Below are 13390 nucleotides of genomic sequence, written 5' to 3' on the forward strand. Positions count from 1 at the left end.
ATCTCTGTCATGGTACAAACCCCCACTCTGAATCTTAGTGTCCAAAAGATGGGGGGGGTACCAGCATGAATTCCTCTAAGCTCAATTACCAGCTTAGTACTTGTAGCACTGCCACCAACCAGGAATTCCAGTGCCTGGTACACTCTGGTCCCCTCAAAACCTTGCCCGGGGCCCCCAAGACCCAGTCCCTCTGGATCTTAACACAAGGAAAACCCTTTCCCTCACCATTGCCTCTCCCAGGCTTCCCCTCCCTGGGTTACCCTGGAAGATCACTGTGTGATTCAAAATCCTTGAATCTTAAAACAGAGCGGAAAATTCACCTTCCCCCCTCCTTCTCTTTCCCCCTCCCAGACTCTCCCTGAGAGAGAACGTAATCCTGGCACAGAGGGAAAATTAACCTTTCTCTCCCTCTTCCCTCCTTTCTCCCCACCAATTCCCTGGTGAATCCAGATCCCGTCCCCTGGGATCTCACATCAGAATAATAATAAAAAAAAACAATCAGGTTCTTAAACAAGAAAAGCTTTTAATAAAATAAGAAAAATAGTAAAAATTATCTTTGTAAATTTAAAGTGGAATATATTACAGGGTCTTTCAGCTATAGACACTGGGAACACCCTCCCAGCCTAAGTATACAAGCACAAATTAAAATCCTTTCAGCAAAATACAAATTTGAACTCCTTCCAGCCAAATACACACTTGCAAATAAAGAAAACGAACATAAGCCTAACTCACTTTATCTACCTAGTATTCACTATTCTGAGTACATAAGAGCCTGTATCAGAGAGATTGGAGAGAAACCTGGTTGCACGTCTGGTCGCTCTCAGAACCCAGAGTGAACAACAACCAAACACTAACAGCACACACAAAGCCTTCCCTCCCTCAAGATTTGAAAGTATCCTGTCCCCTGATTGGCCCTCTGGTCAGGTGACAGCCAGGCTCACCGAACTTGTTAACCCTTTACAGTCAAAAGAGATATGAAGTACTCTTGTTTTATTAACCCTTAACTATCTGTTTATGACAATCTCTCACTGCTTCTTTTACATGGTTGTTAAGCCATGGTGGCTCTTTTTCAGTTCTTCTACTGTGTTTCTTAATTTGGGGTATACATTGAAGTTGGGCCTCTATTATGGTGTCTTTAAAAAGGGCCCATGCAACTTGCAGGGATTTCACTTTAGTCACTGTACCTTTTAACTTCTGTTTAACTAACCCCCTCATTTTTGTATAGTTCCCTCTTTTGAAATTAAAGGCCACAGTGTTGGGCTGTTGAGGTGTTCTCCCCCCAGAGGGATGTTGAAGTCACCCATGAAAGCTCATGCTCCAATACATCTATTAGTCTATAAGGTGCCACAGGACTCTTTGCTGCTATCACATAGTTAGACTGGCCTAATCCCTGGTGTAGACTATGTTGTCAGGAGAGTTTCTCCCATCCTGGGAGGTGGTGTCCCTGCATTGCCGCTGGCGTAGGTAGTATAGAAGCTGCTAAGCGCTGCAGCAGTGCAGGTGTAGACAAGCCCTGAGATCCAGCCCCAACATCTCGTCTCCATTGCCCTGCTGCAAGCATTGACTGCAGGGAAATGAGTTTGGGTTTGCACTTTGCAGCAGCCTTCAGTTCACCCCCAAGGTGGGCTCTCAACATTTCCTCATTACAAGGGGCAGCCCTTATTTTTTCCATTTCTGTCCAACAACATTGGGAGTTGCTGGGTGCTGCAAAAAGCAGCAAGAAACCCCTGGCGAATGGAGATGAGCCGTGCTTAGTATTATTATTAATAATAATGATAATATCAGGAGTGCAGGGAGCGGGCTAAGAAAACAGTCCCTTATTTTGGCAATATAGTGTTGGCACTCCTAACCACAAGTCGCTGAGGGTGGCCTGGGTTAAGCAGGGCTGGAGAGATGATCACAGGGCTCCTTTCGGAGGGTCAGCTCCTCAGCTGCTGTAAATCACTGTGTGACCCACCCGATTGTGTTTTAAACTGCTCCAGAAAAGCTGGTTGATAAATTACCAGGAGCAAATATTGCAAAAGCTCTGAGCAAAGTGACCTTGGCATCAGGAGTTTAGCTCCCAGCAACCTTATCCTTTGGGACACTTAAATAAACAGCTCTTTGTACCTCCCAGAGGTCAGCAGCCTGTCAGAAAGCAGCTGACCTCGCTGTCTCTGCTTGGAGTTCCTGTTCCACACACAGATTCTGCACCAGTAGCTTCAATTTGGGGTTTTTAATGAGATAGTTACACCAGTACAACACCTAATGTGGGTGCAGTTATATCAATATAACAGTGCCTTGTCCTGGGTTGGCTTATTTCCCTTCCCTAATTGAACAGCTATACAGGCTCCTTTATGCTGCCAGACCTGCCTTCAGGGCAGGGGAGTAGTGCCACTTTCCATATACAGGCAGAGTTCAAGTGGTAGAACTTGTGTGTGCAGAGGAAGGCTCAGAGCAGCTGATGGATTGTCAGCTCTTTGGGGTGGGCCGGTCATCCTGGTCTGGGTGTGGAGGGCGTCCTGGCCCATGACTGCCACTCCCCCGCACACGGGCAATGCAGATAACAGGAGTTGGGCTGTACTGAGCATGCTGTTTTGAATTGCCCCTTTGGCTACAGGAGGGAGCTGTGGGGCAGGGGTGGTGGGAGCATGAATCCTGATGGTGTTTGTGCGAGAGGCCACTCTTGTATGCAGCACAGGGATGGTTGATGGGTGAGAGCCCCATGCATAGAGGAAGCTCTAGGATGGGATGGCGGGAGGAACAGCCTTGCAGGGGGAGAGAGAGAGACCAATAATATCTTGCTGTTCTGTGGCATTTTTCACCAGTAAATCTCACCGTGCTTTACAAAGGAGTTTGGTATCATCACCCTTCCCGTTTGCTTGGCTCCTGGCTTCGGTGGAGTAGTGTCCACTGAGATGATGGCCCTGGGGCTCTTTGGAGGAGAGGCATAAGAGGAAGGCATTGGAGGCATAAGGCGATACAGCAACATGACTGGGACACAGAAAGGAGACTAGCTGCTTGTCATCCTTTTTCTTAACACAAACTCTGGCTCTGCACATGGCTGGCAGCAGCTGGGAAGCAGTAAAAGAGACAGATTTACAAAGGTGCACAGCAGTTCCCAGGAGTACCCACTGTTCTCAACAAGGGCAGACCAGTGGGGGATTCCCTGTAATGCTCAATGGGGAGGGGGAAACAAAGTCCCTTCCTGAGCAGATATCTGATAATATGATGCGACGCAGCCAGAGAGGGAGGGAGGGAGCTAGCTAGCGAGACAGACAGATAGGTAGGTGGATAGATGGGAGGTGGAGGTGTGTGTGGATGGATCATTCCTGTTAAGCTGTACCTTTCCATGCCCTCACCCTTCCAGTGGCATTGATGCCGTCTCTGATCCATGCCCCCCCATATAATGACACTGATCTGGCCCTGAAGAGTGTTTGTGTTGCATGATTATTATTATTCCAGGTTTAGAAGCTGGGTAAGAGCCTGAAGGTTCCAGGACACCCCCTCTTCTCTGCAGCTTCGCCTCTGGCACAATGGACTTCCACAGCCCCACCTGGGCTCTCCTGATGGCTCTGGCTACTGGTTTCGGGGAATGTCTACACTACACTCAGAGGTGTCGCTGCTGTTCTGGTAGAGCTAACTGCACGAGCTTTCATCCAGCTAGCCCAGCTCAGCTAGCACCGGAGAAGCAGCCATGTGCGCTACAAACATGACACTGTACCCGGGGCCCCCACTGAAGCCTGCACCCTACAGCTCATGCTGAAGCCCCTCACTGCATCTTGTAGTTAATGCTAGCTAGGCTGGCTATGCCTACCTAAGGCAAAGAAAAGCCCAGATCCTTAACTGTCAAAGATGTCCTTTAAAAACAATGAGCCTGCCCACCATCTGTGCAACCTTTCTCACTGGAGTTTAATTTCACGGGGACCCTGAGAAACAGGAAGCTGGAATGACTCTCTTAGGATCATGCAGCATTGCTATAGCCATGTTGGTCCAGACTCTTAGAGACACTGGGTGGGTGAGGTAGTGCCTTTTATTGGACCAACTTCTGCTAGTGAAAGAGACAAGCGTTCGAGCATGCCCAGATCACTTACTTCACCCACTCTGTCTCTCTCAAGGTCACAGAGTGAGCCAGGCCAGCCCCCTCCCCCACTCTAACCCACTAGTCCCCACTTCCCTCCCAAAGCTGGGGATAGAACCCAGGAGTCCTGGCCCCCAGCCCATGCCATGAGGCAGGATGCATTACTAAGGGCTTGTTTACACTGGCACTTTACAGCGCTGCAACTTTCTCACTCGGGGAGGTGTGTGTGAAAAAACACCCCTCGAGCACTGCAAGTTTCAGCGCTGTAAAGTGCTAGTGTAGCCAGTGCCCCAGCGCTGGGAGCTTTTCCCCGGTGGAGGTGGTTTTTTTAGAGTGCTTTAACGTTGCCAGTGCAGAGCCACCCAGAGGATTCAGGGGGCCTGGGGCAAAGCAATTTCGGGGGCCCCTTCCATTAAAAAAAGTTGCAAAACTATAGAATATTATATTCTTGTGGGGGCTCCTGCGGGGCCTGGGGCAAATTTTCTCCCTGTCCTCCCCCCCCCCGCCCCCCGCCCCGGGCGACCCTGTGCCAGTGAAGACGTGCCCTAAGTCAGCCATCTGTGCACACAAGCAGCATCTGCACGTCCATAATGTCCGTGCCAGGGAAATCCCCTAATTGGGCGATGTGGTGTGGGAACCAAATAGCCTCAGCCTCACACAGCAAGAGGGAATGGGGACACCCCACCCAGGGCAGAGGCCCAGCACATGGGGCTGGAAGTGGGACATAAGGATTTCCTAGACCGTATGAGAGTTAATTGTGGCCTAGGCTGCTCCCTTGCACCAGGGTGAATTTCACCATGGAAGGCCTGGCTGGATCATCCTTGGGCTGCAGTCCCTGGGGGCTGAAATCTGTGCTGTTTGAGCCAGGCTGGCTCAGAGCCCCTCCAGGAGAGTGTAGGAAACTCTGTGCTTCCACTGAAGAGCCTGCGGGGTGTCTCTGATGTTTCATTGAGGGGCCAGGGAGAAGGAGCTGGGGTGGAGGGGCCTGGGGGCTCTTTTGCTCCACTGAGGGGCCTGGGGGTCTCTGACGTTCCATTGAAGAGGCCTGGAGTAGGGTCTTGGGGGGGCAAGGTGCGGGTGAAAGGCAGGCTGAGGGGGTGGGGAAGTAGGGTGATGGACCTGGGGGGAGTGAGGGAGGGACAGGTCCCACAGGCTGCCTGCTGAGTGGTGGGGGGGTTCCCCACTCACTGAGTCAACATAATTCTGACTCAGTCTCACCCTTAGGGACACGGGGCGGTGGGGGGGTGGGAGTTGTGTGGCCTTGGTCAATCAGTTGCTCTCAGATCAAAGAGCCAGGCCTGGCTGTGTTTGCTTGGAGTTTGACCTGGGACGGTGAGGTTGTGTCGACGGAGCCATTTTTGGGAAAGGGGGGTTAAGAGATTTCACAAACACTCTATAAATGAGCTGGCCAGGACCTTGGAGCCACAGTGAGCAGCAGCCTCCAGCCACCCGTGAGTACCACTCCTGTGGGGGGTCACACAGCCTGCCTGCCTCTCAGCTGGGCCGTAATGCCCTGGCTCCCAGAGTGCCTCGGGGCTGGAGCAACCTCACGCAGGCTGCCCTCTCTGGATTGATATCTCCCCCTGATCCCTGCACCCTGACTTGGAAAAGCCACGAAGGAAGCAGCTGCCACTCAAGGCTGGGAGCCTGGGGCCCGACAGGAGATTTTCCAAGGAACAGGCAGCCCCGAGGGGTTTGCATGGCTTCCCTGGCCTGTGAGCCCAAGGTTCTGTTTCTCCTTTACCAGCTGTACATGTTTTATTTGATTTGTAGGTTTCTGTACCTTGCTCGAGTCTCAGGAAGGAGCCACATTCTCTACGACAGGTATGATCCCTAGTCACCCCAGGGCCTGGATCCCACTGCCAGCCCAATGGAAGTGGAAGCTAGATACATTCAGGCCAGTAACCATACAGCGAGAGGGACTGGGGACAGATGTGGGGCTCTCCCTCCCTTGGTGTCTGTAAATAGAGCACAGGCATCTCAGCTAAACCATCTGCTCTGGCTTACCCAGGGCCAGGAGGATGCAGGAGTCACTGGGAGCGGCTCTGGCCGAGGTTATGCAGGATTTCACATCAATGAATGTCTGAATCTGCACCCCATGCCCTGTGTTGTGCTTTACAGGTGTGCAAAGTGTGTGTGCAAAGCTCCCACCCAAGTCAGCAGGGTCAGCAGCTCCCATCCCAAATGGCAGGACTGGACACAGGGCAGCGCAAGGAATCAGCTCCCAGGAAGATGCTGGCACCTTGGTCTCTCCTGGTCACTGCTTTGAGCACACAACAGTTTAGTCTCCTGAGGACTGAAATGCTTTGGTTTAACTAAATTCTCTGGACTCAATAGACAAGTGTCTGGATTAAACTGAATGGAGCATGATATACAGGAGGTCAGATTGGATGATCTAATGGTCTCTTTTAGCCTTAAACTCTATGAGACAGGGAACTATGTGTGCACAATCAGCCTGTGGAACCCCTGACACAAAAGGGCACTGAGGACAATTGCTCAGCAGGATTCTGACAAGGATGGGACATTCCTATGGAGAACATGAATATCCAGAGCTGTGATAAGGATTTAAAAAATGGGGGGCTTGGCACCGCCCTGCTATGGGGCACGAGCCACCCCCTCTCTCACAGAGTCAGGCTGGGATGCCCACCAGGTGCGTGCTGCTGATAGAGGCAGGGGGCTGGGCTGGATGGATGTGACTCAGGTTGGGAATCCCAACAGTGTTTCAGGAACTATGCTGTACGGAACAACCCTGAGCCAGCTTTGTGGGCCTGGGATGTGGGCTGGATGGGAGCTACCATATTTCTCGTTCGTGATGTTCGCTGGTGTGAGCTTGTCCCCAGTGCGATAAGTGAGGGTGGGAGGAAGGGGCTAGGCTCAGCCCTGCCCACTCTGACTTTCCGCGCACACACCCAGTGCACAGGGAGAAAGCGGCATTAACCTGAGGGTTTCATTTTCCAGCAAATATGGGGCGGATGGATCTGAAAATTGCAGTGGCCTTCATCCTGCTGCTGTTTCTCTGCACTGGTAAGAGATGTTGGTGAGTGGTAGATTCCCTGAACCCGGAGATGCAGGTTAAATTCCTCCAGATGATATCTAGAGAGACGTTGTCTCCTCGCATTCCCCTACTCCAGAGCACGTTATTCCTCCTCCCCATTTCCAGTTGAGAGGTTGTATCCAGGACCAGGGAAAACCTGAGGATGCAGCCCAATATTTGTCAAAGTGGCTGCTGATTTTAGGGCCTGATTTTCAGAGCTGCTGAGCTCCTGGCGTTCCCCCAGCTTTCACTGGAGTTAGGGGCTGCTCAACCCTGGACTTCCTCTTTGTGGTTTTCCTCAAAAAAAAAAGCCCCTCCAATGTTTTTTTCACCAGAACTGAAATTTCCAAGGAAATGTCCAATTTCAATGACATTTCTTGGATTTTTGCCCAAAATGGAACCTTCTTTGGTCTCTGGCAACTGAAAGCCAAAAACCAGTAACAACAAAGTTGCAGTTAAAAAATGAAAAACAGGAGAATGAGGGTAAAGAAAAATGAAAACATCTTTGTTGGAATCAATTTTTTTCATGAAAACAAATGCCTGTTCTCTGCTAGCTCCAGAATGAGTTGCCCTAAAGCACTGGCTGATTCTCATCCTGGGAGTCTGTTAGGGAAGCATCTCTCAGCCTTTTCTCAGCAGTGACCCCTTATTCAAAATAAAAGTGATCCCCTACTGGTACAAAAGTGGGAGTTAAAAATACAACGGCTACATTTGACCTTACACGTCGGTAGTTTTGGCTAGCATGAAGTTATTCTGGAAATGCTACTTTGCTTTAGAATTGTGATACAATTGTACTGCACTACAACACAATTTAGAATTGTAATACAATTTTCAGTGCCCCACAGACCCTTCTGGGGCTTGCAACCCACACATTGATAAACACTGTGTTAGAATTTATGGTGCATCTGAGCAATGGCTGCCTCTCCTAGCTTGTGTTTAGCATGTCATTCATACACCAGTTGTGGAGGCTTTCATCTGTCCGGGTGGAAATAGGCTGATTCCTTTCTGCATTAAACACAAACGTCCTTCCAGCCAGTGTTTGCTGTTGCGTATTGGTGCCTGAACAGCATCTTGTGTGGAATGGATGTCTGTGGTGCAATAATGGTTCGGGGATATTTGTGACAGGTGCTTTGCACATCAAGGGATCACAAGGATTCAGCTTTTCCAGTCTGTCTCATGTATTGGGAGGGTGAGGGGGAGGGAGTAGCCATGTTAGTCTGTATCCACAAAAACAACGAGGAGTCCGGTGGCACCTTAAAGACTAACAGATTTATTTGGGCATAAGCTTTCATGGGTAAAAACCCACTTCTTCAGATGCATGGAGTGAAAATTACAGATGCGGCATAAATATACTGACACATGAAGCAGAGGGAGTTACCTTATAAGTGGAGAACCAGTGTTAACAAGGCCAAGTCAGTCAGGGTGGATGTGGTCCACTCCCAATAACTGATGAGGAGATGTCAATACCAAGAGAGGGAAAACTGCTTTTGTAGTGAGCCAGCCACTCCCAGTCCCTATTCAAGCTCAAATTAATGGTGTTATGTTTGCAAATGAATTGTAGCTCTGCAGTTTTTCTTTTAAGTCTGTTTTTGAAGTATTTTTGTTGTAGGATGGCTACTTTTAGATCTATTATTGAATGTCCAGGGAGATTGAAGTGCCCTTCTACTGGCTTTTGCATGTTACCATTCCTGTTGTCTGATTTGTGTCCATTTATTCTGTCACATAGAGACTGTCCAGTTTGGCCAATGTTTGTCTCTTGTCTTTTCAATACCAGTGTAAAAGCAGCTACCTCCATGGGCATGGCCCCTCCTCCCCTAGAGAGACCTGAGCCCCATTTTCTGTCTCTGCAGAGGCTGCCAGTTATCGGCTGCAGAAGCGAGAGGCTCAGGACTCATTCTCCCAGATCCAGGAGGTTGCCAAGAGTTACTGGGAGCGGCTGAATTCAGCGGTCAAGGGCTGGCTGGACAGTGTCAAATCTTGGTAAGGGGTAGGCAGAGTGCAAGTGTAACCCACGCCCCTCCTGGGTGTGGGGTTCTGTCCCATGGAGTGGCACCAAGACCACTTAAAGAGAGATAAAATGAGTCTGCCCTGCAGCTCTAGCTAAGAGCCAGTTGGCTTTTAGCTCATGTGGTAGATAGAGACTCATGTATAAATTCCAGAGGTCCCAGGTTTGATCCCGCCCACTGATGACTGGGGTCTGTCAGCGTTACACAAGCAGAGATTAAATCTGGAGGAAGCCACCAGCATGGTTGGTCTTTCCAGGCAGTGTTACCTGGAACAAGTATACCCTGCAAAGGGAGTGGTTTGGGAGCTGGTGGTCTCTGACTCCCTGCAGACAAAGGGTTTGCTCTGTTGGTGACATAAAGCCCTGGAGAATCCCATATGGGTTACAATCCTGGGCATGCAGAGATGCAAAGAGCATGCACTAGTTGTGACCTAATGGCCCTTCCCCATTCCTGGGGACTGATTCCCAATTTCTTTCCTTCCTGTGATTGGGGCAGGCCCTCTGGCAGGTGGGTTAAAGCTGCCTTTCTGGTTCTTGAAGTTTGAAACTCTGCAGGGTCCAGCTCAGGCCCTGGTGTGGCTGCCTTAAATTAATGGAGATATCCTGTCTCCTAGAACTGGAAGGAACTTTGAAAGGTCATTGAGTCCAGCCCCCTGCCTTCACTAGCAGGACCAAGTACTGATTTTGCCCCAGATCCCTAAGTGGCCCCCTCAAGGGCTGAACTCACAACTTGGGTTTAGCAGGCCAATGTTCAAACCACTGAGCTATCCCTCCCCCCATATGCAGTTGATACAAAACTACTCAAGATAGTTAAGTCTCAAGCAGACTGCGAAGAGCTACAAAGGGATCTCACAAAATTGGGTGATTGGGCAACAAAATGGCAGATGAAATTCAATGTTGACAAGTGCAAAGTAATGCACATTGGAAAATATAATCCCAACTATACATATAAAATAATGGGGTCTAATTTAGCTGTTACCACTCAAGAAAGATCTTGGAGTCATTGTGGATAGTTCTCTGAAAACATCCACTCAATGTGCAGCGGCAGTCAAAATGTTGGGAATCATTGAGAAAGAGAGAGATAATAAGACAGAAAATATATTGTCTCTATATAAATCCATGTTACACCCACATCTTGAATACTACATGCAGATGTGGTCACCCCATCTCAAAAAAGATATTTTGGAATTGGAAAAGGTTCAGAAAAGGACAACAAAAATGATTAAGGGTATGGAATGGCTGCCATAAGAGGAGAGATTAATAAGACTGGGACTTTTCATCTTAGAAAAGAGATGACTAAGCGGAGAATATGATAGAGGTCTACAAAATCATGACTGGTGTGGAGAAAGTAAATAAGGAAGTGTTATTTACTCCTTCTCATAACACAAGAACTAGGAGTTAACAAATGAAATTAATAGGCAGCAGTTTTAAAACAAACAAGAGGAAGTATTTTTTCACACAACGCACAGTCAACCTGTGGAACTTCTTGCCAGAGGAGATTGTGAAGACCAAGACTATAACAAGGTTAAAAAAAGAACTAGATAAGTTCATGGAGGATAGGTCCATCAATGGTTATTAGCCAGGATGGGCAGGGATGGTGTCCCTAGCCTTTGTTTGCCGGAAGCGGGGAATGGGCAACAGGGGATGGATCACATGATGATCATCTGTTCAGTCCCTTTGGGGTACTTGGCATTGGCCACTGTTGGAAGACAGGACATTGGGCTAGATGGACCTTTGCTCTGACCCAGTATGGCCGTTCTTATGCTCTGCTTTTCATGGCTCTCTCTGGGCCCTGGGAAGCAGAGATGGATGCTATGGCTCCAACATGGCATTCTATCCCATTTGGGAAGGTTCTCTAAGCAGGGCACATTAACAGACAGCTGTCCCTACCTATCTGAAGCCCCTCTATGCTGCCCAAATGGCAAGAAAGGGCCCTAGGGTGCACAGGAAGCAGGGCCCATGTGTCAGTGATTTTTCAGGGTTCCATGGCTGGATTTGGTGCTGGTTTTACTCTAACCATGGGCTGTATTTAATAACGATGCTGACAGCGCAGACCATCCCACAGGGACCAGGGTCCAGCCCTCTCACGTGGCGTCTCCTCATTCCCTCCACTTTCCTTCCCAGGGAAATCTATGAAAAAACCACATCGGCTGCGGAGACCTATACAGAAATCCTGAAGGACCAGGTTTACCATTGGTGGCATGGGGAGCAGTAACATATGCTGCCTTTCACCCCATCCCCATCCCCTCCCCGCTGCCATTCCTACAGGGACAAGCCAGGATAGCGAGCAGGTTCCTCTGTGTTCATATTTGTTCATGTGCTGATGCTTTTCTGCTTATAGAGTCAATAAAGAAAATTCCCTTGCCTAGCTCCATTTTCACTGCTGTGTGTGTGTATCTGTGAGTGACACAGAACTTGGCGTGTACGGGGCTCACTCAGAGTCTTAACTATAACTGCACCTCCCATCCCATTACCCCTGTTTTCAGATATGGTGAGGAAACTGAGGCACAGCAATGGCACGTGAGAAGGAGTAAGGTGCAGACAGAGGAACAGAACCCACAACTCTTGACTCCCCCCCTCATTCTCCACCAAGTTGAGAATAGAACACAGGCGTCCTGGCTCCCAGCCCCCTTCCCTCTAACCGTTAGAACCCACTCCACCCAAGCATCAGGCACAGAACCCAGGCATCCTACCTCCCAGCCCCCTCCTGTTCTGACTGACTGGACCCCACTCCCTCCAAGAGCTGGGAGTGGAAAAGGTCATACTGCAAACTTGTTCTAGCGCCTAAGTTTCCTCCCTGTATGAAGCTAGCTGCCACTGAGGGGTTTGGGGTGGGCCTGTCTGTTACATTAAGGGGTTGAGTGATCTGTGCTAATGTTGTACTTGAAGTACTTAAAGTATTGCACAGGATCTTTTCAGGGGAAATAAGGCAATGCGCCACATTTATTGGTAACACATGTATCAATCAACACTGTATCATATGCATATGAGATATATTACACTTACTTACACACACACACACACACACACACACACACACACACACACACACACACACTCTGTCTTGTTGTTGTTACCAACTAGTTGCTCCCCTTAACTTCACTGGCAAGGTGAGTTAGATGGGGGAGGGGGTGGAGCCTGGCTTCTGCTGATCCGGATCGATGCTCCCATGTTGATGAGACCCGGGGTCCTCTGCAAGACACCTCACATTTGTAGCAGCTTCCCTCTCATGCAAATCTGTACCAGATTCAAAATCCATGTTTGTGTCCATTGGTCCTTTGTGCTGCTTCTCTCTGGGTGTCGTCCCAATGCTGTTCAAAGAGGGTGTTTTCAAAAGAAGGTGCTCGCTTCTAACGCCTCTCCCCTCCCCCTGAGGCCGTCAATATGTCTAGTCTTCTTTAGTGAGCCCACTTGACAAGTTTTATTGTCCTTGGGTCTGGCTTCCGTCCCCTCTCCAACTGTTGCAGCTGTCTGGAGATGCTGCCTTCCATGCCTTGCTCAGTCACACCTCATTCATTCAATGGGGGGATGGGGTATATCTTGTTCTACTAGCAAAAAGATATTTTTCTTCTACTTTAACTATCCTTAGGGGCTATAACATTATACCAAGGCTCAATACAAAGTTTTCTATATAAGGAACTGATACAAAGTTGTATGACAAAGTCATATGAAAGTTATATGAAGATGCTTAATGCAGAGATTTATCCACAGTAAACCTGCAAAGGCATATTGAGCTGTACACACAAAGCCTTGCACACCCAGAGCCATACATCCCCACATACATGCCCCTAAAAACTCATCCACAAATACCCAAACACTCACCCCCACCTGCACACTCACCCCAGGCAGTCTTACACATACACATCCAATCTCAATATCCACACAGAACAATACATACACATCTCAATATCTACACAGAGCGATACATACACACAAACACCCAGACCCTTCCTCCAACACTTTTTTTTGTATACAAGTCCCTCTTGTGAATGGGATGATGATTCCGGGTGACTCACAAAGTGATAAATAGGGAAGCTTTAGGGTGTAACACAGGCGACTGAGTGGGGGAGATTTAAACTGCAACATGTGGAGAACAGAGGGAAGATTTAGGGTGTAACACACGGGTCTGGTAGGGAGATTTAGGTTGTAACACACCAGGATAATTAGACGTCAGAGACTTCAGGTGTGGGGAAAGGGAGGCAGGGACTTCTGGGGACTTTGCACCCAGTGAGCAAGACTCCAGCAGATGTGCCCCAGCCCCAACCCAGTCTTTATTTTGGGCACCTCTCCA

At 49.0% G+C, this 13390-nt stretch overlaps 1 protein-coding gene across 1 annotated transcript; it reads left to right on the forward strand.

Annotated features, from left to right (window-relative positions):
• Positions 1–7023: 7023 nt before the first annotated feature.
• Positions 7024–11314, forward strand: LOC115643903 (apolipoprotein C-II-like). Its single transcript, XM_030547917.1, has 3 exons — positions 7024–7084; positions 8945–9074; positions 11224–11314. The coding sequence occupies exons 1-3, from the start codon at positions 7024–7026 to the stop codon at positions 11312–11314; spliced, it is 282 nt and encodes a 93-aa protein (XP_030403777.1).
• Positions 11315–13390: the final 2076 nt, after the last annotated feature.

This window comes from Gopherus evgoodei, unplaced genomic scaffold (genome assembly GCF_007399415.2).
Source record: "Gopherus evgoodei ecotype Sinaloan lineage unplaced genomic scaffold, rGopEvg1_v1.p scaffold_76_arrow_ctg1, whole genome shotgun sequence".
Classification (NCBI taxonomy): Eukaryota; Metazoa; Chordata; order Testudines; family Testudinidae; genus Gopherus; species Gopherus evgoodei.

Excerpts from the sequence above, each read along its gene's own strand:
- LOC115643903 (XM_030547917.1), top strand. The coding sequence starts at position 7,024 with ATGGGGCGGATGGATCTGAAAATTGCAGTGGCCTTCATCCTGCTGCTG. Across the intron at positions 7,085-8,944 it reads GCTGCTGTTTCTCTGCACTG|AGGCTGCCAGTTATCGGCTG; the intron begins GTAAGAGATGTT and ends CTGTCTCTGCAG. Across the intron at positions 9,075-11,223 it reads CTGGACAGTGTCAAATCTTG|GGAAATCTATGAAAAAACCA; the intron begins GTAAGGGGTAGG and ends TTTCCTTCCCAG.